Source organism: Notechis scutatus, chromosome 2 (genome assembly GCF_049901735.1).
Source record: "Notechis scutatus isolate UNSWTSFEM ecotype Mainland chromosome 2, rNotScu1.2, whole genome shotgun sequence".
In the NCBI taxonomy this organism is placed as follows: domain Eukaryota; kingdom Metazoa; phylum Chordata; class Lepidosauria; order Squamata; family Elapidae; genus Notechis; species Notechis scutatus.
Window position 1 is genome coordinate 114,126,168 of NC_142010.1, and position 22,537 is coordinate 114,148,704.

A 22,537-nucleotide genomic window follows, 5' to 3' on the forward strand; every position below is an offset into this window, starting at 1 on the left:
CCCTTTTTATCATACAGTCTTTCATTTTTTTTGTTCTTCCATTTCAAATTTCAATAACAGTTTATACATTTTAGCAATTACATGTTCATTATTTATACACAGCTCAACTTCAAATTCTGTCTTATGCTGCTCAGTTCCAAATAGTTTTAATTCTTTCCCTCAACCGTGCATACAAAAACCATTTAAAACTGAATCCCTCTGCAACCAATTGCTCTTTTGATTTCATCTTATTTTCTCAATGTTCCTGTTCTAACAATTAATGATAAGCTAACTATTTTCCTTTACCTACTGTTTCTTTCCTATAAAATGCTCATTGTGCTGAAACCCATAAAGGCATTTCCAGGCATCATCTGGGTTACATATACTCAATATGGCACTTCCAACACAATGATTCTTAAAATTACATAAATATTTTATTACGACCTTTATCATACTATAGAAAACCATGCTATCTCAACCTCAGATTGTGCTCTTCTAATTCTACAATTCTCTTATTTCCTCAGGAAAACCCATTCTTCCATCCAGACTGAGCATACTTTCATCCATTCTTACTACCACTCATCCACACAAATAGACGGCTATCTATCTATCTATCTATCTATCTATCTATCTATCTATCTATCTATCTATCTATATCTATCTATCTCAAATTGCGTATCTACAAATTAAATAAATTTTGCGCAACTGAAAATCACTCTTGAACAATTAGTCAGCCCCTCATTAATAAGTGAGCAGTGTGTGTTTGTAATGAGATTTAACGTCAGCACATATTCTAAGCTATGTTCATATATGCATGAAGTTCTTAGTAGCCTTGCCACAGCTGCTTCTGAAAGCGTCATAAATGACTCTCCTTTGAGTAAAACCATTTTATTATTCAGATGTTTTGCATGCTCTCCGTTCAATTATTCAGATGTTTTGAATGTCCCCCATTCAATTATTCAGATATTTTGCATGTTCTCCAAGCTATTTGTATAACTAAGATTGTATTTTAGGTAAGTGGGCTTATGTTTGTATATATATATAAACAAATGACTAAGGCAGGAAAGAAGCTGGGTTTTTGTTTCATGATTATTCTGGAGAACAACTGCCAAATATATCTTAAGCCACAATATTGACTAGAGTTAATGGGCTTATGTTTATGCATTCAAATAAATAACTGATGTGGGAGAGAAACTTTACTGTGAACGACATTTGCCAGGTAGTTTATAAGCCACAGATCAGTTGACATTGGATGTGTTTGGAATATCATATTATGGGGATCAATATGTAGAGTGATAAATATTTTATTATTGCTTTATTTTTATTTATTTTATATCTACCTTTATTATTTTTATACATAATTCAAGACAGCAAACATATATAATATTCCTTGCTCCTCCTAGTTCCCCCCATAACAATACAAGATGATTGGCCTGAAAGAGAGTAACTGGTCCAAGATCACCTAGCTGGCTTTCATCACTCTAGAACTCACAGTCACCCAGTTTCTAGCCTGGTACCTTAACCCACTAGACCAAATGGCTGCCTTATTATGAAAGTCATTACATTACTCTCCAATAAGAAAATAATATGTTTCAAATATTATCTTTATATCCTCAAATATTATCTTTATATCCTTTATATAAAATATTAGCTTTATATCCTCTTTTTTGTCAGATGCTCAAGGCAGCATGTATGTTACTGCCTGCTGCAATTTTACTGCCTAATTTCATTGCGGGAAATAATTTAGACTGAGTGAGAGGTGACCAAACCAAATGAGTTTTATTAGCTAAAGGCAGACTGAGTGAAATCTCTCTTTCCTAAAGACACATTGTCTTTCATATTTATATATTGTATGTCAGAAGTTCATGTAACAACCCTATATGGCAGGCACTGTTCTTTTGTTATTATAGCTGGGGAGATGGAGGGAATTATTTCCCCAGGTGTAATATAGGTAACTAACAGATTTTTAACGGTAGCCTAGATAAAACTGAAGAAAGTTTCTCAGAATATTGTGATTGAGAAATACATTTGCAAGTCAGTGGGGAAAAAAATCTACCAATATCCCCTTAAGCCATGTTTCAGAAAATGCGCTTCTTGGGTGAGAGTAAAAACATGTAGTTAAAATGTTTTCCTAAATCATTGGTATTATAGAATTCTTTGTTTAAAATACACTTTCTGAAAGGCAGATAGCATTTCAAAAGCATGCACATGTGAGTAGATAAATAGGTACCGCTTTGGTGGGAAGGTAATAAGTGTTCTGTGCACCTTAGCATGTAATCATGCTGGCAGCATGACCATGGAAGTGTCTTTGGACAATGCTGGCTCCTTGGCTAAGAAACAAAGATGAGTAAAGACTTCCTACAGTTGGACACAACTGGGCAGGGAAAACTTTACCCTTTTTTTAAGATGAAAGAGAGATTATTAATACCTTATTGATTGTTTACCACTTTGGCCAATTGCTTCTAAAATAAATTTCTGTTTTCTTTCTGATTCTGTTAATTCAAAAGCTAAGTCACCCAACTACATTCCAAAGCCAGTAACTGGAATATGGCAAAGAAGAAGAAAGAATTGGGAGGAAGGGATCAAAAAAGATAAATTGGGTTTGGTTTACATTTCTTTAAAAATAATTTAGGTAATGAATATGATTGTTTCCTCCAAATTTAATAATCTTTCCCTTTGTTACATTAAAAATTACAATATGTTGAAAAATTTTGGAACGCTCGAAGGATCACATCCAAGTTTTTGGAGGCTTGCTTTAGATTAATATAGTGTGAAATTTTGCTGATGGTTGCAGAATGTAGCTGAAAACGTACTGAATCGCTGTCCCTATTCCTTGTCAGGAAAATTATATGAAAGGCATATCAAGATAGAACGGTTGTGCTATAATAATTAATGAGATGAGGGACAGTCTTCTGCACAGGTTAGAGGGTCAACGTAGAGAGAAAGCCAGATTCAAGTCCCTACATGGCCATGAAGTTCACTGGGTAAGCCTGGCCCAGTCATTATTTCTCAGGATTAAACAGTGAAGAAGAGGAACATTTACACCGTCATGAGTCCTTTGGAAGAAGAAGAAAAGAATGCATAATGGAATTCTTCTCTCTGTCTTCTTAGTCTTTAGTCATCACCAACTCAGCAAAGCGCTCTTCCACTGTTGGAGAAATTGTCAACTTGATGTCAGTGGATGCCCAGAGATTCATGGACCTGACTACCTTCCTCAACATGCTGTGGTCTGCACCACTTCAAATCTGCCTTGCTTTATACTTTCTCTGGCAGGTATAGAACTTTTTCTTGGATTTCTTGCTATGTAAAAATAATACGTTAAATCTGATCTTGTACTAGAGCCGTGATGGCGAACCTATGGCACATGTGCTGGAAGTGGCATGCAGAGCCATCTCTGCCAGCACGTGAGCCGTCACCCCAGCTCAATTCCACTGCGCACGCGTGCGTGCCTCCTGCCAGCCAGCAGATTGTCGGGTATCTGCCGTGCATGCGCAGGAGGCGGAGTGGATGTGGAAGACATATGAGCATGCGCAGGGTCACGGGGCACACGGGGGTGTGCGTGCATGCGTAGGGTCATGGGGGTCACACATGCATTATGGGTGCAGGCATGTGTGTGTGCACACAGACGCACTTTCGGCAGTCGACGACGAAAAGGTTAGCCATCACTGTACTAGAGAAACTAGTAGAGGAACTTGTCTTACAGACAACTGGTTGCTTCCAGTATAATGCAAAGCATGTGTTTTTGAAGCTTTCTTAATAATCAAGTGGTTAACCAAGGATACAACAGCCAATGGAGATTAGTAGCAATAGATTTAGATTTCAAAAGCCACAACTGGAATATGGAAGGTATGATCGTAGTACTGGTAAAAGAGCAATGGTTTTAGGGATGGGGGTAGGAGGAATTCTTACCTCATTTTTCCTGTTCATTAAAATATTTATACTTTATACTAATGGTTAACCTCCTATTTGTTTTGTAATAATATTATAAAACTCCCATGCAATAAAGGCATTCAATTGAAAAGCTACTAGTGGTGACTGGAAAGAATCAGAGTAAAAAATACAAGTTCTACACAACAGCTAAAAATACACCATTTTTTTGGCACATTCTTGGCAGCATTATAATCTCTGGTTTATTCACTACTGTGAAAGTGATCTCAAACAGAAAAACATCTTTGTGGGCACATATTTGTTGTGCTGTCAACTCTGTACAGTACCTTGCCTGCCACCAAAGGATATATATGTTTGTTGTTACATTTTTAAAGGTGAAAACAGCAACATGTTTCTGTCTAGAGTGCCAATGAAAAGCAGCCAAGGACCCGTTTTGAAAAAGCAAAACAAAAACACCAAGTTTTAATATTCCTATGTATTCTACACTATGTATTCTACATTGTAGAGAAAAATCCTTTGTGAGAAGGCAAGAGTATTCATGGCCCTTACATCCCTTGTTGAACATCTCCTGATGATTTTAAGCCTACAAGTTTTTCTGAAGAGTACTGAATGATGATTACCATCATTTTTTAAATTCAAGTGACGAGAATAATAATGGATGTATTTTACATTCTTTTAAGGCTTTAGGGCCTTCTGTGTTGGCAGGAGTGGCTGTGATGGTTCTACTCATCCCACTGAATGCTGTAATTGCTATGAAAACCAGAGCATTCCAGGTAAACATATGTCCATAGTGATCATTCCTAATGAAGTTCTGTCCCTGAATGAATCTCTTGTTTAAAAAAAAAAAGGCAGGACAATTGTTTTCAGACTAGTCAGAAGAGCAACATACGTTCATCATGGAGAGCTTGCCCATGCATCTCCTTTCAGGATTTTAGATCTGGGCTTTTCCTTGACTTTAGTCTGTTGGTGGGTTTTCACTATTCTGATAACGAATGAAGCTGTACTTAACTATGAACTTGTTTATTTTCTGCACTATATATAGTTGGTTTGCCATATCTTTCTTTAGGATATTTTTCAATTTCCCAGTCTAGACTATAGTCTTAGGATTTCCCGGTGATCTGCATAACTTTTCAAGATCAGATGAAGTATAGTCTTAAGGCAATAAAACCAATATGATATTTGTATGTAAAAGCTCTATCTTCTTTTCAATGTTCATTGGATTAAAATGGTTAGCATACAATACATCTGAAAAAGAGAATGAGTCAAGCAAACATCTCCACTAAGGCCATTCCGTAAACTGTTAAAGTGGTCAGAGTTAAACAATTGTACCACCCAGTCCACTTATTCTGTGGACCCAATTGGATGCATAATGATAACTAATTGGGTGCATAAACTGTATACAATGTTTTGGGTCGAAAATGGAGAAGTGATCTTATAAATAAAAAAAATATTTAAAAGCTAATTTTTCAATTAAATTGAATTTAAATTTTAAAAATAAATTTAAAATGTAAACCTTAAGTTTTTCTTACATAATAATTTGACCATAATAAGTAAGTTCATATATGTATCCAAATCTGTAAAGAGAAGCCATACCTTAAAAAGTTATCTATATCACGGAAGGTGCAATTTGATCATAACTCAAATATTAATATTTATAGTCTATATATAATTTGTGATTTGCACTACTGTCTGACAGATACATGAAACTGTATCAGTGATAAATTTCATTTAAATCATTGATTGATTCAATGATATCTTTTTTTTCCTTTGTTAATTCAAAACAATTTTAAAGTGTTTTGATTTAAGTCAGTCTATCCAGCCAAGGACTGCAAAGCATTGTCACCAAGATGCCCATTTAGAAATAGCAAATACTATAGAACTTTTGTACTGAAAACACTGAATGACTTACTGTACCTGATCTATCAAGCTTTGGTCCTCTCCTATGAAAAATACAGATTTTACTTCCTTTCCCTCTACAGAAATAATTATTGTTCTGGTAACCAATGCAGCTGCTTCCAACACTAGGCAAAAATGCTATGCTTGCATCAAAACTGGAGGTTTTTAAAGTACCAGTTTCCTCTTCAAGATTCTTTTCTGTCTGATTCTATGGAAATCTCTCTGTAAGAAGCACAGGGCAAAATGTATAAAAGTCACTAGCTAATGATATTCTTTACATTCACTTAGGTGGAACAGATGAAGTACAAAGATGCCCGCATTAAGCTAATGAATGAAATTCTAAGTGGCATAAAAGTACTCAAGCTTTATGCTTGGGAACCATCCTTTGCAGAAAAAGTACTGGAGATTCGGAGGAATGAACTTCGGGTTTTGAAGAAATCTGCCTATTTAAATTCTATATCAACCTTTGCTTGGATCAGCGCCCCATTTCTGGTAGGTCTCATATCAACAACTATTCTTGTGACTTCTCAAATACTTGGAAGGTTAGTTTTAGAAAGGGTTGCTTAGATAGGTCTTGGACAACTTGCCACAGCCAACTCATTGCAGGATAACTTGCCATGGGACAATTCAACACTATTAATCATTTCATTCTGTTATTTTTATTATTGGTGACCATGTTGTCATCAAAATTAGTGTAACTCTTGTATTTCTGGATTGATTTTCTTTACTTTATTATTATTGGCCATGGTTCTGTTGAAATTAATTTAACTTTTGTATTTGTTGAATTGTCCTATGTCAAGTTGTCCCAATGGTGAGTTAGCCATGGCAAGTTGACTCATCCATGCTTAGATACTCTCTTCATGGAAGGCAGGGAGTATTTGAAGGTTGATTCATCTTTGAAGGGACTACAAGAAGGAAATTCTGAGTTACCAAAAAAAAATTGCACTTGGACAGAAACGGAAGGTGGCTGGACTTAAATAGGTCTCATAGCAGAGCAATCTGGGCGGCATGCAACAAAGTACTTCCTCCCCCGCCATCCCACCCCATTTCGCATGTTTAATATGGGCCTTAATTTGGGGAGGGGCTTAATTTGATTTTATGCCAATAAATCATGCTGGGGCTTCCTATTGGTGGAAGCCGTATTGTTGGAGAAACACGGTATTTTTATTATTGGTGACCATGTTGTCATCAAAATTAGTGTAACTCTTGTATTTCTGGATTGATTTTCTTTACTTTATTATTATTGGCCATGGTTCTGTTGAAATTAATTTAACTTTTGTATTTGTTGAATTGTCCTATGTCAAGTTGTCCCAATGGTGAGTTAGCCATGGCAAGTTGACTCATCCATGCTTAGATACTCTCTTCATGGAAGGCAGGAGTATTTGAAGGTTGATTCATCTTTGAAGGGACTACAAGAAGGAAATTCTGAGTTACCAAAAAAAATTGCACTTGGACAGAAACGGAAGGTGGCTGGACTTAAATAGGTCTCATAGCAGAGCAATCTGTCATTTTAGATTATTATTTTTTGTCATAACTGAAACATAATCTCTGTCTCGTGAGGGATAAACAGAGAGAACATTATCTGGCTAGCCTTTTTCCTTTACCAAATTCTGGCAATATTTATAAGAGAATCAAAATAGAATACCATTGTTAATAGACCCCAGATATAATTGTTTGAAAATCCTGGGAAGCTCACAAACAAAGAATACACATTAATCATGAATAAATTTAGATTTGGAAATGAAATAAATGAATTAACAGTAGCCATAGTCTACCTCTTGCAGTGGCCAGCCAAATGCTCCCCTAAATCCATGCAGGACATGTATGGTCTTGTTTGCCCAGTTTTCTTCTCTTGAAGATGCTGGTCAGAAAGAAGTGCATGTATATTTTTAGCAAACTGTTGAAAAGTTAGCTAAATGCTAAAACATTTCTGAAATTCAATATTAATGTAATTATATTCATCGGTTTTAGATTTAAACCAGCAAAAATAACTTTTTAACTCTTTATCTTTTTTGTTTTTACTCTAACCAGCTTCCCACCAACTTTAGCCACCAACAGCATCATGAAAATTTAGGTGTCAAATGAGAAAGAATTTTCAGTACCTAGCCTTTAAGAAGGCATCAGCTTGCTTAACAGATATAATAGAAATTGTAAACTAAGATGTCTGCTGTTGCATCCATTTGATGGAATAGAAAAATTACACCAATATAATTCAGTGCCAAGCCTCTATTTTGTCCGAGCTGATGATCCCAATTGCCTATTTTAAGTTTTACTTCTCTAGTGAGGAAATTGTAACACAGAAAACATTCCTAGATAAACCATAACAATCCTGCTTCGCCTTACTTTCTCCAGCTTTTGGAGAAGTTCTCTAAGTTTTTTTGAGGTGGCCCCATCTTTCTTTTCTTTATAACAGAGCAACATAAGACAGGTGGTTAATTTTCATTCTTACAGTCTAAAAAGTAAAAATTCAAAGCCAGGGGTTGGTTGTTGACTTCTTGTTAAACCAGTCTGTGCTTTCTGGTTTCCAGGTTGCCTTGACCACCTTTGCTGTCTATGTCAGTGTGGATGAGAAGAATGTTCTTGATGCAGAGAAAGCCTTTGTGTCACTCTCCCTATTTAATATCTTAAGGTTCCCACTCAACATGCTTCCTCAGGTCATTAGTAACATTGTACAGGTAAGAATGGATTCTATTTTTTTTAAAAAATTGCACTGAGTGCAAAGAGGATTGTAAGACTGACTCTCTCATCTACTATAAATAAGACCAATGGCTGGCTTATGTATAACACCACTATCACATACGGGCTATAGCAATATATGTCTTGAGTGCATCCAAATTTAACTCCTGTTACAGTTCTTACTTTTTACATAGCTTTCTTTAGGAACCATTAAAAAAAAAACTCAGGCAATATGCTGACTGATTGATCGCTGGACTGAGTTACTTGGAAAATATTAACTCTGTTTACTAATAATGCAACCACTGAGTTCCTTTCTGGATCTAACTTAAGAGTGCTACTTTTAACTTGAAAAGGCCATTCCTTTTCAGTAGCTAACTTGTTACATTAAGAATTTCTCAGAGATTCTGAAGCATGACTGACTCCCACTAGTATATGACAGGCAGCCGCCTATAACAATGTCTTTACATCCATGGCCCCAATGTTTTAAACTTCCTCCCTAGAATATCTCACTTCCTCTTTTGGTAGGTTGGTATTGCGGTATTGTTGTGGGAAACTTGGAAATCTATGGGGAAACTAGTGTGGAGGGTTATTGTTCTTGATGTTCTTCATTTGTGGGGAAATATGGAAGGGATTATTTTGCTGATATTGAAATTTATGTGTTCTATATTTGATTGCACTTTAGCCAGCTAATATTTAATGGGAAGTTGAAAACAAATGTTAATACACTAATATAAAATAGGGATAAAGAATCCATTTTTACACCAACAGCCTAGTAGTAACATAAGTTTAATTCATCCCTCTGCTTTCTTCGTTTGGGCTTTATTTCCCTTTCTAATCTCATTTATGTTCACTTGTGTTGTTGCAATTCTAGCTGAAAGAGAAAAGGACTGTGGGAGGGATCCAAACTCTGATGGACCAATTTGCAAATTGTCATAAAATCAGCAAATTGTTATAAAACATACGTTGAACTCCTGCCAAATGAATCTGCCACTGTAGTGTGTCTCCTTTCACTTGGATCTAGTCTGGATCATATGCAGATATATTCTGCTGACTGTCTTGCCCCCTATAAATATTCTGCTGAATTAAGAAAAATTAAGACAACAATTGCACCAGCAAATTTCACATGTTAAATTTATAATCTGCCCATCTCTCCATTTTTTTATATATTTTATATACCCCCAAATGTATAGGTTGCCTTTCTCTCCAGTTCCCTCTCAATTTTGATGATGGCTGGTCCAGAGTCCTCCAGTAAGTCATCCCATGAGCTTTCATGGCTGATGAACTTGGGTCTCCCGAGGCCTAGTCTGATATCTTCAACAGCCTAACAGTTTGAGACATAGACTAAGAACCATTGTAACCATGAGCTGCTGTTTCCCCTTGGGAGGATTCTCAGAATATCCCATCTCATATTAAATCAGTCAGTTTTCCCATGTATTCCCCAGACAAATGTTTCACTGCAAAGGATTCAACACTTCTTGTCACACGATGAACTTGATCCAAACTGTGTGGAAACCAAGTCAATTACTCCAGGTAACACTCTACTTTGGTTGATATAGAAACATGGAAGGTGAAATGGGGTTTGTTTTCAGGAGGGGAGTGAGGGCTAGTTTGTAACTTCTAAAGGTCACACAGAGACCCTTTATCATAAATTGACAGGTGCATTAGGATTGCAATTCCCATAATTTGCAAGCAATTCTGGCATGGGAATTCTCATCCTATCCAAAGAGTTTCAGGTTGAGAAGGATTCCATAAATGTTTTTCTGATAAAATGTGCTGAGTTTTTAAGATGTGCTTCATAAGTGCATGGAAAGCTTGCAGCATCTAGTGAGAATTCATGTTAGTTCATCTATCATATTCTCACTAATCTGCAGTCTGAACACACATATTTTTAGTGAAATCAGTTGACATTTTCAGCTTTAAAAAGAGAACACTGCTCCTTGGGCAGTTGAAATATATAATTAGATCAGTTCACAGTTTAGGCCTTGTGCATAGAGGCTTCTCACTTTGAGATATGGTAATGTATAAAATAGATGATCCGGTTCATTTTGCTTGCCAAATGATATCGTAAATGATACATTCCTTCTGTGAACTGCAAAACTGATTATATCACCTGAATTATTTCAAATAGAATAAGAATAATTATTATCTTATTCTGAATAATTATTAATTAAGAATAATTATTCTTATTCTGCAATCTTTTCTCATGTGACATATGGATTTCTATACTAACTAATCCTATTTTTGGATAGTTTATGTGTGTGGGGTTAATACGGAGCTTAACAACAGTATTTTTTTCATGTGTCCGAAATCTTAATGGATTCATCTCTATTGCACTTTGATATCACAAGCCATAATTTTGTGTGACAGGAAGGATGTCTTTTGGGCTCATGATTCACTCCTTCCTCCTCCAGTTCTGCTGGTAGAAATAGATGCGGTTTTGTTTGTGTGGGTGTAATCATAGTTTAAAGCTGATTTGTTTCAAACAAACTATAGTTCAGATTAATCACTTTTCCCCAGTCTTGGATGAGATGACAAACCCAGAAATTAATAAAAATGGGGTTTCTGGGAGAAAGGGTAGAAAGCTGGGAGTACATTGAGGGCTGAGGAAGTCCAAGGGCATTTGATAAACCCTGTCTTTGCTGTGACATCCAAACACAGACTGAAAGACAAGTGGTGGCTATCCCAGGTACCTTTCTGCCCAGGGTGTTTTTAATTTGGAAGGTTTCAGGTGTGCAGGATTGCTTGTAGCTGTATGGAAAAGCCTCCAGGCCCAATTAGATGGGCAGGCAGATTCTAGGTTGCTTCCCTTTTCTGACATCTAGCTTCCGTGGCATGTGCCTCAATAAAAGAAGCAGAAGTTTAAAAAGGCTTATTGTATTGCGTGCAGCTCCACAGACGAAGCCTGCATCTTTCCCTATGTTCAACTTGAAAGCTCATCAGAATTTCCACTGATACCTTGCCATCCTGGTGACTCTTTCTTAGTGTTTATTTTTGAGAGGCTTTTCCATTTGCAGGAAAAGGAAAGACGGGCGGGGGGGAGGCAAGGCAAGTATTGAGTGTAGTCTCTAAGGGAGCAGCTATAACTGGCTGATAAACAAACCGGAGTTTTAGTTATTGTTAGTGGATAAATATTTAAGCTAAGGTTGCTTATGTTAAAAAGTATTTCTCCTTATTTCATAAACAGTGTGTTTCAGAGAGCAACTTGGAAAAGACTACAGAAGCTTCTGACATTCTATAACACTTCAGAGAAAGACCCTCAGCTTTCCAAAATCTGCTTTCTGTTGATCTGACCTCAGTATCATGATTTGTGATTACTCGTGTGACAGGACATTGCTTAAAGAGTTGGGGGGAATAAGAGTAAACTTTTCATGGTAGTTCCTCAAATCTGTTTAGCAAATTCATTCAATCAGTCTACTGCTTCTTTGGCATTAAACATCTATACTCTTTCCAGTGAGCCATGGTGGTGCAATGGTTAGAGTGCAGTAATGCAGGTACTTCTGCTGACTGCTGGCTGCCTGCAATTTGGCAATTCAAATCTCACCAGGCTCAAGGTTGACTCAGCCTTCCATCCTTCTGAGGTGGGTAAAATGAGGACCCAGAGTGTTGGGGGCAATATGCTGACTCTGTAAACCGCCTAGAGAGGGCTGTAAAGCACTATAAAGCGGTATATAAGTCTAAGTGCTTATTGCTATTGCTATAATTCTGTGCATGTCTATTCTGAAATAAATCATACTGCCTTCAACCAGGATGCATGTATAGAAATCTTCCCAGATGATGTTTTTCAAATATTGCTGGACTTGCTGGTTTTGGGTGAAGATACATTTTGACATATCATATTGTGAAAAGCTGTTGGATAGAATTGCAGCTTCATTTTTTTCCCTTTATGTTTTGTTGTGTTTATAGGATATGCAGTTACCATAAGGCATGGAACATTCAGCTGGGCAAAGGATCTTGACCCAGCTCTGAAAGAGTAAGGAAACTTTTTTCAATTATATTTGTTGATATTTTCTGTCTCTGGGAGTGAGCAGCTTTTGCAGTATTTAAATGTTATTTGAAAGGGGGGGCTCCCAATTTATATTTTTAATTTGGAACCGATGGCTTATGTAAATAAAAATTAGTCCTTTCAAACTTTGCAGAGTTTTTACTGTTTTTCAATCCCTACTATTTCTTGAATGGTTACTGAGGTAAGAGCAAGATCTTTAAATGTCACTAAACAGCTTGTTATTTTCCTTATACAACATATGACATAATTCTCAGTGAACTGCAGTTGGGATTTTGCAAAATGGAAATGTCTTGAAGCCTGTTGCTATGCCTCTTCCCATTGCTTATTAAGAGAATGCAGACTTTACAATGTTGGCTCTACCATTTCAAAAGGTTATCTCAGGCCAGAATGGATTCTGTAGTTTTACATCCCTTTCATAAATTGTATATTCATCAGTTGTGTAGAACAATGCTAGATGCTCACTGTGAACAACAGTGATATTAGGAGCTTATCTGCAACTTCCTTTTTTAGTTCAATCCCATGCCTCGATGGATGGCAAGCCTTAAGTAGCAAATTGCTATCAGTTCTTAAGGCTTTCTTGCTCAGTTCATATCTAGGATCAAACTGACTTTTCTCATGGGACAGTCAGAACATTCAAGCATGTATATTCTTTACAAAGCCCTTGAACACTCAGAGGTCTGTTTCATGTAATTCTGACTCTGTAGGTATAAACAAATATATACAATTCATTAAAGAGATCTTCTGACAAAGGCTACATGCATACGATATATTACAGAAAGCAGCAGCAAATAAATTAAACCAATCCAGCTCTGCTAAGCTTTTCTTCTACATGTACACAACTGTGAAAGCAAAGGCATGAGGATAAATGATTATTAGCAAGATGCAAAGCCAGCCTGATGACTGCTCCATGAGATGTTTTCCTAGGCAACTGAGATGAAGAACACCAGCAAACAGGGAGTAGAGAATGTAAGCCCAAGTTTAAAGAGGTCTTCTCTCCTGTGTCAGGGCTTTAGAGGTTCTTTTATGTTCTAGGCTGAGGTTCTTTCTTTAAATCTTTCCTTTCCAACTGATCCAACTCCAAAGAATCTGATTTGGGGCTTTCCTGTTTCAAATATCCTTTTCGTTCTCTCTGGATTTCAAATGTCCTTGATAACTATCTCGCCCAGCAGTATAAAATTACCTATATCAAATATCTCTCCTTCTCTGGTGTTCTGTGGCCCAGAGCAACTCTGATTTATTGCCTGTGCCTCCTTAAATAGTCTGCTTTTGCCATTAATTAGGTCAGTGCCTCAGTAAATTCTTTTTAAAAACCCTCATATTCCAGTATATAGTGATTATAACAGTTATACCATTGTATCTACTATAACATTCTTAATCGAAATGTAATTTCTTAGCAGTATTTCAGTATACAGAGCTTATGCACTGATGACTTGTAAGGGCAGGAGAAAAGTCTTAAAGATTAAAAAAAAACATTGGACTAGCTCACAGGATGTTCCAGGTGATGCTGGACACAGTAGGGGAGCATTTGTATCTTCCAGATGCATTCTTGGAAAAGAACAGAAATCATCATGAGAGCAGAAGAGTTGGGATTTCCCCTGACCGGCTCATGACAAATCTATATACGAGAGATGGGGTTCTGGTGATCACTTACAAAAAATGTACCATGTTTGCCTCTGAGGAATCTGAAATCCACACAGGTGAGATATAAAAGATTCCACAGTTGAAACCCTGCCACCTGGTTCAAGTGGAAGTGATCCATCACCAGTCACTTGGAGAGAGAAAAAGAAGGTTGTGATACTACATAGTACTCTTTTCTCTTGGATGGTACAGTGGCTTCCCATTTATTGTCCAGATTTTTTTCACATCAATATCTATGCGATATACACATCAATATACATCCCATCTGCTCAAAATCCAAGATGTGAAAAAAAAAAAGACTGAAAATTCTTATTAGACCTGCCAATCACAGATCCTTCCTACTCATCTATGTTAGCACAAATTACTTCAAGGAATATTTTGAGCGACTTTTCAAATCTATATTAATCCTTAAATTTTATCTTCTAGAGGGTTCTTTTTTTATCCTCTTTAACACTTCAAACATAGCTTTTTATTTCCTTAAAAACTAATCTGCATTTTCTCTTCCTCTTTTAATTTTAACCATTCCTTCCTCTCTTTAACACTGTTCTTTGTAATTAGATCCTTTTCTTTTTATAGCCTTTTATAGTGCTTTCATCATGTTTTCCCCCAAAAAATCATTTTATGAGTTACCTTTCCACCCTCATTCTCAGCCTCTTTCACTTCTTCATACCATCAAAACTTCTGGTTTTTTGAGGGGGATCCCATCAATGTAAATTCACTTATTTTGAACTTCAGTGACCTTCTTTTCACTCTGTTGTAGGCAGCTTCCACACCCTATACCTTATATCCACTTATTCATTCATTGAGGTGATTAATCTGGCCTTTAATACCTTTTCATGCAGAATTCGTACTTTTCTTCCTGCAGTCATTCTACTTTTACTCTTATTTATTTTATTCCTCTTTCTTCCATACCCATTTTTTTTCAAAATCCAATCTTGACTGTGTCAAAAAATGGTTTGTCCCAAAGTCATAGCTTCTTGTCACATTGATTGCCAGTAGCTTCCATATACACTACAAGGTGAAAGATCATAAAGCCCTTCATGACACAGAGCTTAGTTATTGGATAGGTCACTGTGTCCCATACTTTCTGCCAGTCTAGTAAGATTAGACAATGTGGATACATCCACGTCCCTTCAGTTAAATAATTCCATCTGTCAGAATCTAGGAAGCCACCTTCTCTGTCATAATGTCTGCTATCTGGAACAATTCCTCCCCGGAGATCTACATGATTCCCACTCTAAAGGAATTCCAAACATCACTGAAAACCTGGCTGTTCTCATAGGCCTGGAGAAAGAATGGTTGTTATCCTCTTGTCGGTTTTTCTTTGGTGTGCTGCATTTGTTTTTTTGGAAATGCATGATCTTTATTGTATTGTTCTTTGCTATTGAAAGTATCAGCCATCTAGAACAAGGGTCCCAAACTCCTGGGACATGACCGACTGCTGGGCAGTGGCCTGTTTGCAACCCGGGCCATGTGAACAGTGGGTCGGAGTGCACGCAGCTCGACTTGCGCAAGTTGAGCCGTGTGCGCACCATCCCACCACTCATACAGCCTGGTTCCCCTCTCCCCCCCCCCCCCAGATGGGCACCAAGCTGCAAAGGTTGGGAACCGCTGAACTAAAATCATCTGGAATCAGTTATTCTTTTAGATTGTGATATGCATTCTTTTACAATGAGTATGTATAAACAGAGATTCTTAAATTATATATTCAAAACATACATTTTTAAGGAAGTAAATGTCACCATTCTGATTTGTTTGACTATCTCCAAGAGGGCCAATTACTTTCTCGTATTCAACTCAAATCACCTTCATTTGGACTTATTTCTTCTCCTTTTTTTAATGTCACAAATGTACAAATATCTGTTTTTATCTTTTTCCATTTCATTTCTTAATTCATACGCTTATCATCTACTTCTTTTACATTTTAGGTCACAAGCTTCCATATATCATGGTTGTCAACTGTTAGCTTGCATGCACATTTCAAAAATCAACCCCATTCTGTTTAGCATGACCTTAAGAATCAACGCTCTTCTGTAGTCATTAATTCTGCAGCTTGTGTTCTTCATTCTTTCTCACATTACTGAAACATGAATGAGGTCAAAGTTGATTAAATAAAGGCTCCTATTAGAATTTTGCACTGTACTTTCACATAAAGGAAAATAGGCAGGCATGCTAGGTGTTTTTATTATGACGGATTCCAGAAAACATGACTTGGTCCGTTTCAGCAACAGCAGTCTATTTTCACTTTCAAGCTCTGACAAATTAAGCCTGTGATACACTCAAGCGTATGTCACAATAAATCCTTCTTTATTGTTTTGTTGAATTCTTTGTTGATTTTGCTCTATTATGCTTACACTTTATCAGTTCTATTTCTGAGCAAATGACCCTCTCTTGGTTTTGCCTTTGTTCCCTCCTCCAGTATAAATTGGCTAATCCCCACTGGTTCTTTGGTAGCCATAGTGGGCCAAGTTGGCTGCGGGAAGTCTTCCATGGTGTTAGCTCTTCTTGGTGAAATGGAGAAACTCAGTGGACATGTCGCTGTGAAGGTTGGTTTTCAGCAGTGTGAAAAATATTCTGCAATCTGAATATTTGAAATATCCATGTAGCTTCTAATCAGATCTGTCTTATATTACTGCTTTTAGGGCTCGGTTGCTTATGTACCCCAGCTACCTTGGATCCAAAATGCTACTTTGAAAGATAACATCCTGTTTGGCCACCCTCTTAATGAGCTGAAATATCAGGCTGTGTTAGAGGCATGTGCCTTGAAACAAGATCTTGAGATGCTTCCTGGAGGAGATCAAACAGAAATAGGTGAGAAGGTAAGACCTTTAGCAAGACATGCAATAGCTGCCTCTCAAAGTCCTTTCCACTACCATCACAGCAAGGTTTTGGGGGGTGAATACAGTTTGACCATGCCAGGACACTCCCAAAAAATGCCCATCCCATTACTCATTCCATTCATCAAATGAATAATTTGGGGGTGAGCATGGCCATCAATACTCCCTTCTCAAAATACAAATGGGTGAGACCAAAAACAAAGCAAAGGTGGAGATTGAGTTCCAGAACCTAAATCCACATTGTTGAGTCCTGGTTTTTGTCACCAAACCTTTTGCATAAAAGATAAGCTAATGAGATTTGGAAGCCAGTAACTACAGGTCAGGTATCAAATCTAAGTCAAATTAAGTAATTTCATCCCATAAAATGTAACAGTTATCCATTTTACAGGAGTTCAGGATAAATAAGATTTAGATAGAATGAGGGTAATCAACTCCTTATATATAGTGAGAATGAAAAAAGGTATATATTTTCTCCTCACTTTTCTCCTCATTTCTCCTCACTGCAATTCACTCCAACAAAATGATTACTAAGCAAACCATGTGTCTGTGAGAGAGAAAGAGAATTGATGCTATCTAATTTAGATAAAATTCCCTCATGCAGCAACAGCCTTACTGCAGTGTGCATTTGTTATCAGGTGCAGAAATTTGGTCTTAAGTATATGAATTGATTGAAAAATGATTTTTTTTTTACTACTCTTTACTACTGTTTCTTACCATCGTACTTGCAAATGGCCACTTAATAAAGCAATCCACTAAATGAGGAGTGGCTGTAGTGAGCTTCAGTTTTTATATTTATTTATTCTGCAAATTTATATAGCTAGGGAAGAAAGCACAGTGGGGGAAAAGCAATGTAGTGGAGCATGCCAGGCTATGAAAGTATGCTGAGCAGAGGATTAATTAGGGTAGAAATGAGGTATATAAAGTCAGAGTTGAAGAAAAGAGAAGTGAATGAAAGAAAAGAGCAAATGGGAAGCAGTGACGTTTGAATAATGTAGTGGATTTAAAGCTTTCCACTCATCATTTTGAAAAAGATTGTGGGATTTTCTAAACAATTACCTTTTCTTTAAATTCAAATGACTAAAGCAGTACGTGCATGTATGAATGGTTGATTGATTGATTCAGAGGAAAACTAATAGTATTTTTTTATTACCAGTCTAAAAAGATAAGAAACGTCCTGAAAATGGAACAGTGGTCGCAATTCCTCAGCATTTTTAAAGCTCTTTAACTTTTCTCAGAGAAGAAGAGCCCCTGAGGCTGGATTAGAAAAAGGATTTACCTAGTCCGGGATCCATTTTCCACACTACTTTTCCGATGCCTTGGAGAAGCCACAAGTACAGCATGTATTCAGCAAGTGTCTCCTGGACACATTAATGAAATGCTGGTCTAAGGCAGTACAGGGACCATCATTTAGTTTATTTATTTATAGCAGGTTGTTGGGAAATATATACAATTTCCAATTATAAAATTTCGGAAGAGCAATAAAGAGTAGTATAGCTTTCCCTTCCATAAATTTGTCTAAACCTTGAAAGTCATTCAAGTACCAGATCTTATAGCAGAGAATTTCTGTCATGCAATCTCAGTGGATTAATTTAGGAAGAAACAGAGGGGGGGGAGTTCTAGCTTCATAACTTTCCAGCTGCTTTATAGTGATCCATTTTCCTGCAATTCAGCCTTTCCTCAGCCAGCTCTTGATAACATTGGTTGCCCTTTTCTGTACTTTTTCAAGTCTCCTTTTTTTAATAAAAGTTTTTATTTTTTTAAGACAAACATATACAAACAAAACATAAAAACATAAAGCCATCTTCCATGTTATATACATACAGTGTGTCAGTTGGTTACAAATCTTTTGTGCTATCCTTTCATAGTGATTACTCAACAGTTTATATAAATTCTCACATTGTCAAACTAACATGCTTATAAATTATTAATCATTCATGACTAAACTAATTATTCCATCATTTTATACGAGATATTCTAGATTTTGTTATGAAATGTATATTGTATTTTCATCCAATGGTTATATATATCTACATTATACAGTATTTTATATCAATCTATTAAACTGCTATTACAAACTTTTCTAGTCTATTACATTACCATATCTTTTTATCCAACCATTGATAAAACAAATCCCATATCATATAAAATTGTTTATCTAAGTCTCCTTTTTGAAATGCATCATCCAGAGGTCTCAGCCTCTTAGAAAAAAGGAGTCATTTATCTTGGTCATTTCCCCATTGTCCTGCCAGCCCCAAGACCTTACTGCTTTGTGGGGGGGGGCGGTTTGTTTTGTAACCAGTTTGTAACTCCCATTAGCCAATTAGCAGAAAGATTATGTGCCAAGGCTGAAGCTGCATATCAATCTAGGTGTAATGAATTGAAGCAACAATGGAACAGACTCCCTCAAGAAGTACTGGGCTCTCTTTCTGGCAGGAAATAACCAGGAGCTGGATGGGCATCTCACAGAGATGCTATAATAGTGGATTCCTACAATGAGCAGAAGGGTGAACTAAGATGGTGATCTAGAACAGGGAACGCCAACCTTTTGGACCTCAGGGACCACCAAACTCATAATTTTAAATCCCAGGGACCACTAACCAGTTCTGTGGTGTGACTTGGTGGTCATGTGACTGGCTGGGCATGGCTTGTGTGTAAATATTATAAATATTTATATAAATATTGATTATTTTTTTTATTAAAAAAAGAGCAACTTTTACCCAAAATCAGGCAAAGCAGGCTGGCAGATTGAGTTGCTCACAGAATCACAGATTCATTCAGAGATCTATCTATCTGCCATTGGCTAGCTCAGTCTGTCACATAAAATTTGCTTGCAAGCAAACTCATAAAATTTGCTATCAAACAAACTCACAAAATTAACTCACAACACACCATATATGTAAATATTGAATTTTTTATTAAAAAAAGAGCAACTTTTACCCAAAATCAGACAAAGCAGGCAGGCAGATTGAGTTGCTCACAGAATCATTCAGTGATCTATCTATCTGCCATAGGTTAGCTCAGTCTCTCAAATTTGCTTGCTGTGAGTCCACACTGAATAATAGAACCTTCAGTCCTAAGGGAGGTTTGGCTGTGCTTAAAAGCAGAGCTGAAGTCTAAAGACTAGCTAGAAAGCAAGAAATCCAACCATTTCCTGCTTCCTAGCTAATCTAAATCTCCCGGCACAGCAGAACACCTGATGGTCGGAAAAAGGAAAAATAGCAATTTAGCAGGCAAGTTTGCCTGGTGAGGAGTGAGTGGGCAGGGAGGGTTCCCACGGGCCATGTGGGCGGCACAGCCTTGTGTTTCTGCGTAGCCTGGATTAATTGCTTTGGGGGGGTGCTCTGGGGGTGAGATTTCTCTGCGGCCCACCAAAATTTTCTCACGGCCCACCAGTGGGCTGCAGACCACCGGTTGGTGACCACTGATCTAGAACCCTTCCAGACCTTCCCTTCCATAATCCTTTGAATCAATTAGACACCATATCTGGGAGCATGCAGCCAATAGGGCATCAAAGATTTTTATCTTTCCAGGTCACAGGAATCTGAATTGCACCTTAGCTTTCCAATGTTTGTACTCTCCTTACAGATATGGTGGGATTTGGTAGAACAGGCACAGTTGCCTGTGGCATTTGAAAGACGTGATATATATATATATTTCTCTTTTCTCCTCTTTTCAACACACAGGGCATCAATCTTTCTGGTGGCCAGCGGCAACGAGTGAGCCTTGCCCGTGCTGTGTTCAGCAACACTGATGTTTATTTGTTAGATGATCCTCTTGCAGCAGTAGATTCTCATGTGGCAAAACACATCTTTGACAATGTTATTGGACCAGAAGGAGCGCTTAAAGGAAAGGTGAGCCCAAAGAGATCTAAAATCTGCATATTTATAGATACACGTCACTTTTGAAAGAAAGAGTCATTGCTAGTCCTAAAATTGATTTTTTTAAAAAAAAAAAAAGTCTAATAAGTCAGATTTTCTCAGTGTGTTGCCTACATGATCCAATGGACTAAAATGAGGCCACTCCAAGGATGGCTGTTCTTGGTACAGCTATAAGCTATGCAAAAAGATGGAATTTGTACTCTCCCTTACTGCTCATCTATTCCATCCTAGAATTCCAATCCTGTTTTTCTTGAATCATTCAATCGTTTGATGTACATCATACTTTTTTCTTGAAGTTCAAGGTAGCATATATTCCCTGCTCATATTTTACACTCAGGACAACCACCTTTTTAAATTTTTTTATTAATTTTATATTAATTACGTTTCTTAGTGGTTAATAAACATTGTGTTGTCTGGATATTTAATTTGCTTAACAATACAGATCCCATTCTTACTCTCCACTCCTTTTTTCCAAGCACTGGTAAAATAAGTTGCATGTTTGATAATATTCTGTGTGTTTTTTCTGTTTGATTTTCAATGTAAATCTATACATTTCTGCACAGTTTAGTATCGTCTTAATTATCTCTTCATCTTGCGGTGTTTCTTCATCTTTCCAATATTGTGCGAAGATAATCCTCACTGCTGTTAAGACATGTCATACTAAATACATACAGAACAACATCCCATTTGGACCTGAACTAGAAGATAGTGGCTGGCTCAAATTCACCCAATGAATTTCTATGGTTAAAGCTTGATTTGACCCTGGATTTCCTATCTCTTGGCCCAAGGCTCTAATCTTTACATTACACTAGCCCTCCGTTACTGTTGCTTGACGTTTGATATTTTTCTGGTAGATTTTCCTGCTATCTTTAATCATCTTTGGGCAGGAAGAAGAAACCCACACCCTTCCAGATATTGCTGAATCACCACTCTTATCATTCTTCAGCAACCATCATGTTGTCTGGGATTGCTGCAGGTTGTCATTGAGCACCATCTGGAGGGCTACAAATTCCCTACACCTATCTTGAAATATGATTTTTCCTTTCAGTGTTGTCTTGATTGTGCCTAGTCATCATCTACTGTGTACAGGAAATCATCCAAAATACATGTAGTGTTTTCTTTGCTTAGGGTTCCTTTCTGTCACCGTTTAATATGCTGTATTGTGTTATTTAAAATAACAGCATTTCACAAAAGAAAAGAACATATTCTTCTTTTGTACTGATAGTCTACGACATACAACTGTTCAAAGTTACAATGGCATTGAAAAAAAGACTTATAACTGTTTTTCACATTTATGACCATTGCAGCATCCCTATAGTTCCATGTTCAAAATTCAAGTGCTTGACAATTGGTTCATATTTATGATGGTTGTGCCATCCCAGAGTCATGTGATCAGCTTTTGGGACCTTTTGACAAGCAAAGTCAATGGGGAAGCCAGATTCGCTTAACAACCAAGTTATTAACAATTGCAATGATTTATTTAGCAATTGTGGACAGAAAGGTCATAAAATGGGGGAAAACTCACTTAACAAAGGTCTCACCTGGTAACATAAATTTTGGGCTCATTTGTGGCCATAAGTCAAGGACTACCTGTATTTTCTCTCTGGTTAGCATCTGATCACTTCTAAATGATGCTTGAAAATCAGATTGAAAGATGTCTATGCCATTCTTTGTTGTGAGGCCACCTGGTAATATGTGAGGAATGTTATTCATATTTTGAAGTTTGCAGTAGTGTTCATTTC

General features: G+C 37.0%; 1 protein-coding gene across 1 annotated transcript in view; it reads left to right on the forward strand.

The window, feature by feature from the left end:
* ABCC3 (ATP binding cassette subfamily C member 3) overlaps positions 1-22,537 on the forward strand; it is a 77,632-nt gene that overhangs the window by 37,915 nt on the left and 17,180 nt on the right. The window contains exons 10-18 of the mRNA XM_026667385.2: positions 3,091-3,252; positions 4,548-4,640; positions 6,052-6,255; positions 8,292-8,438; positions 9,882-9,969; positions 12,343-12,409; positions 16,500-16,626; positions 16,723-16,899; positions 20,601-20,768. Of these exons, the coding sequence (XP_026523170.2) occupies positions 3,091-3,252; positions 4,548-4,640; positions 6,052-6,255; positions 8,292-8,438; positions 9,882-9,969; positions 12,343-12,409; positions 16,500-16,626; positions 16,723-16,899; positions 20,601-20,768 (1,233 nt within the window). The remainder of the gene's footprint in view (positions 1-3,090; positions 3,253-4,547; positions 4,641-6,051; positions 6,256-8,291; positions 8,439-9,881; positions 9,970-12,342; positions 12,410-16,499; positions 16,627-16,722; positions 16,900-20,600; positions 20,769-22,537) is intronic.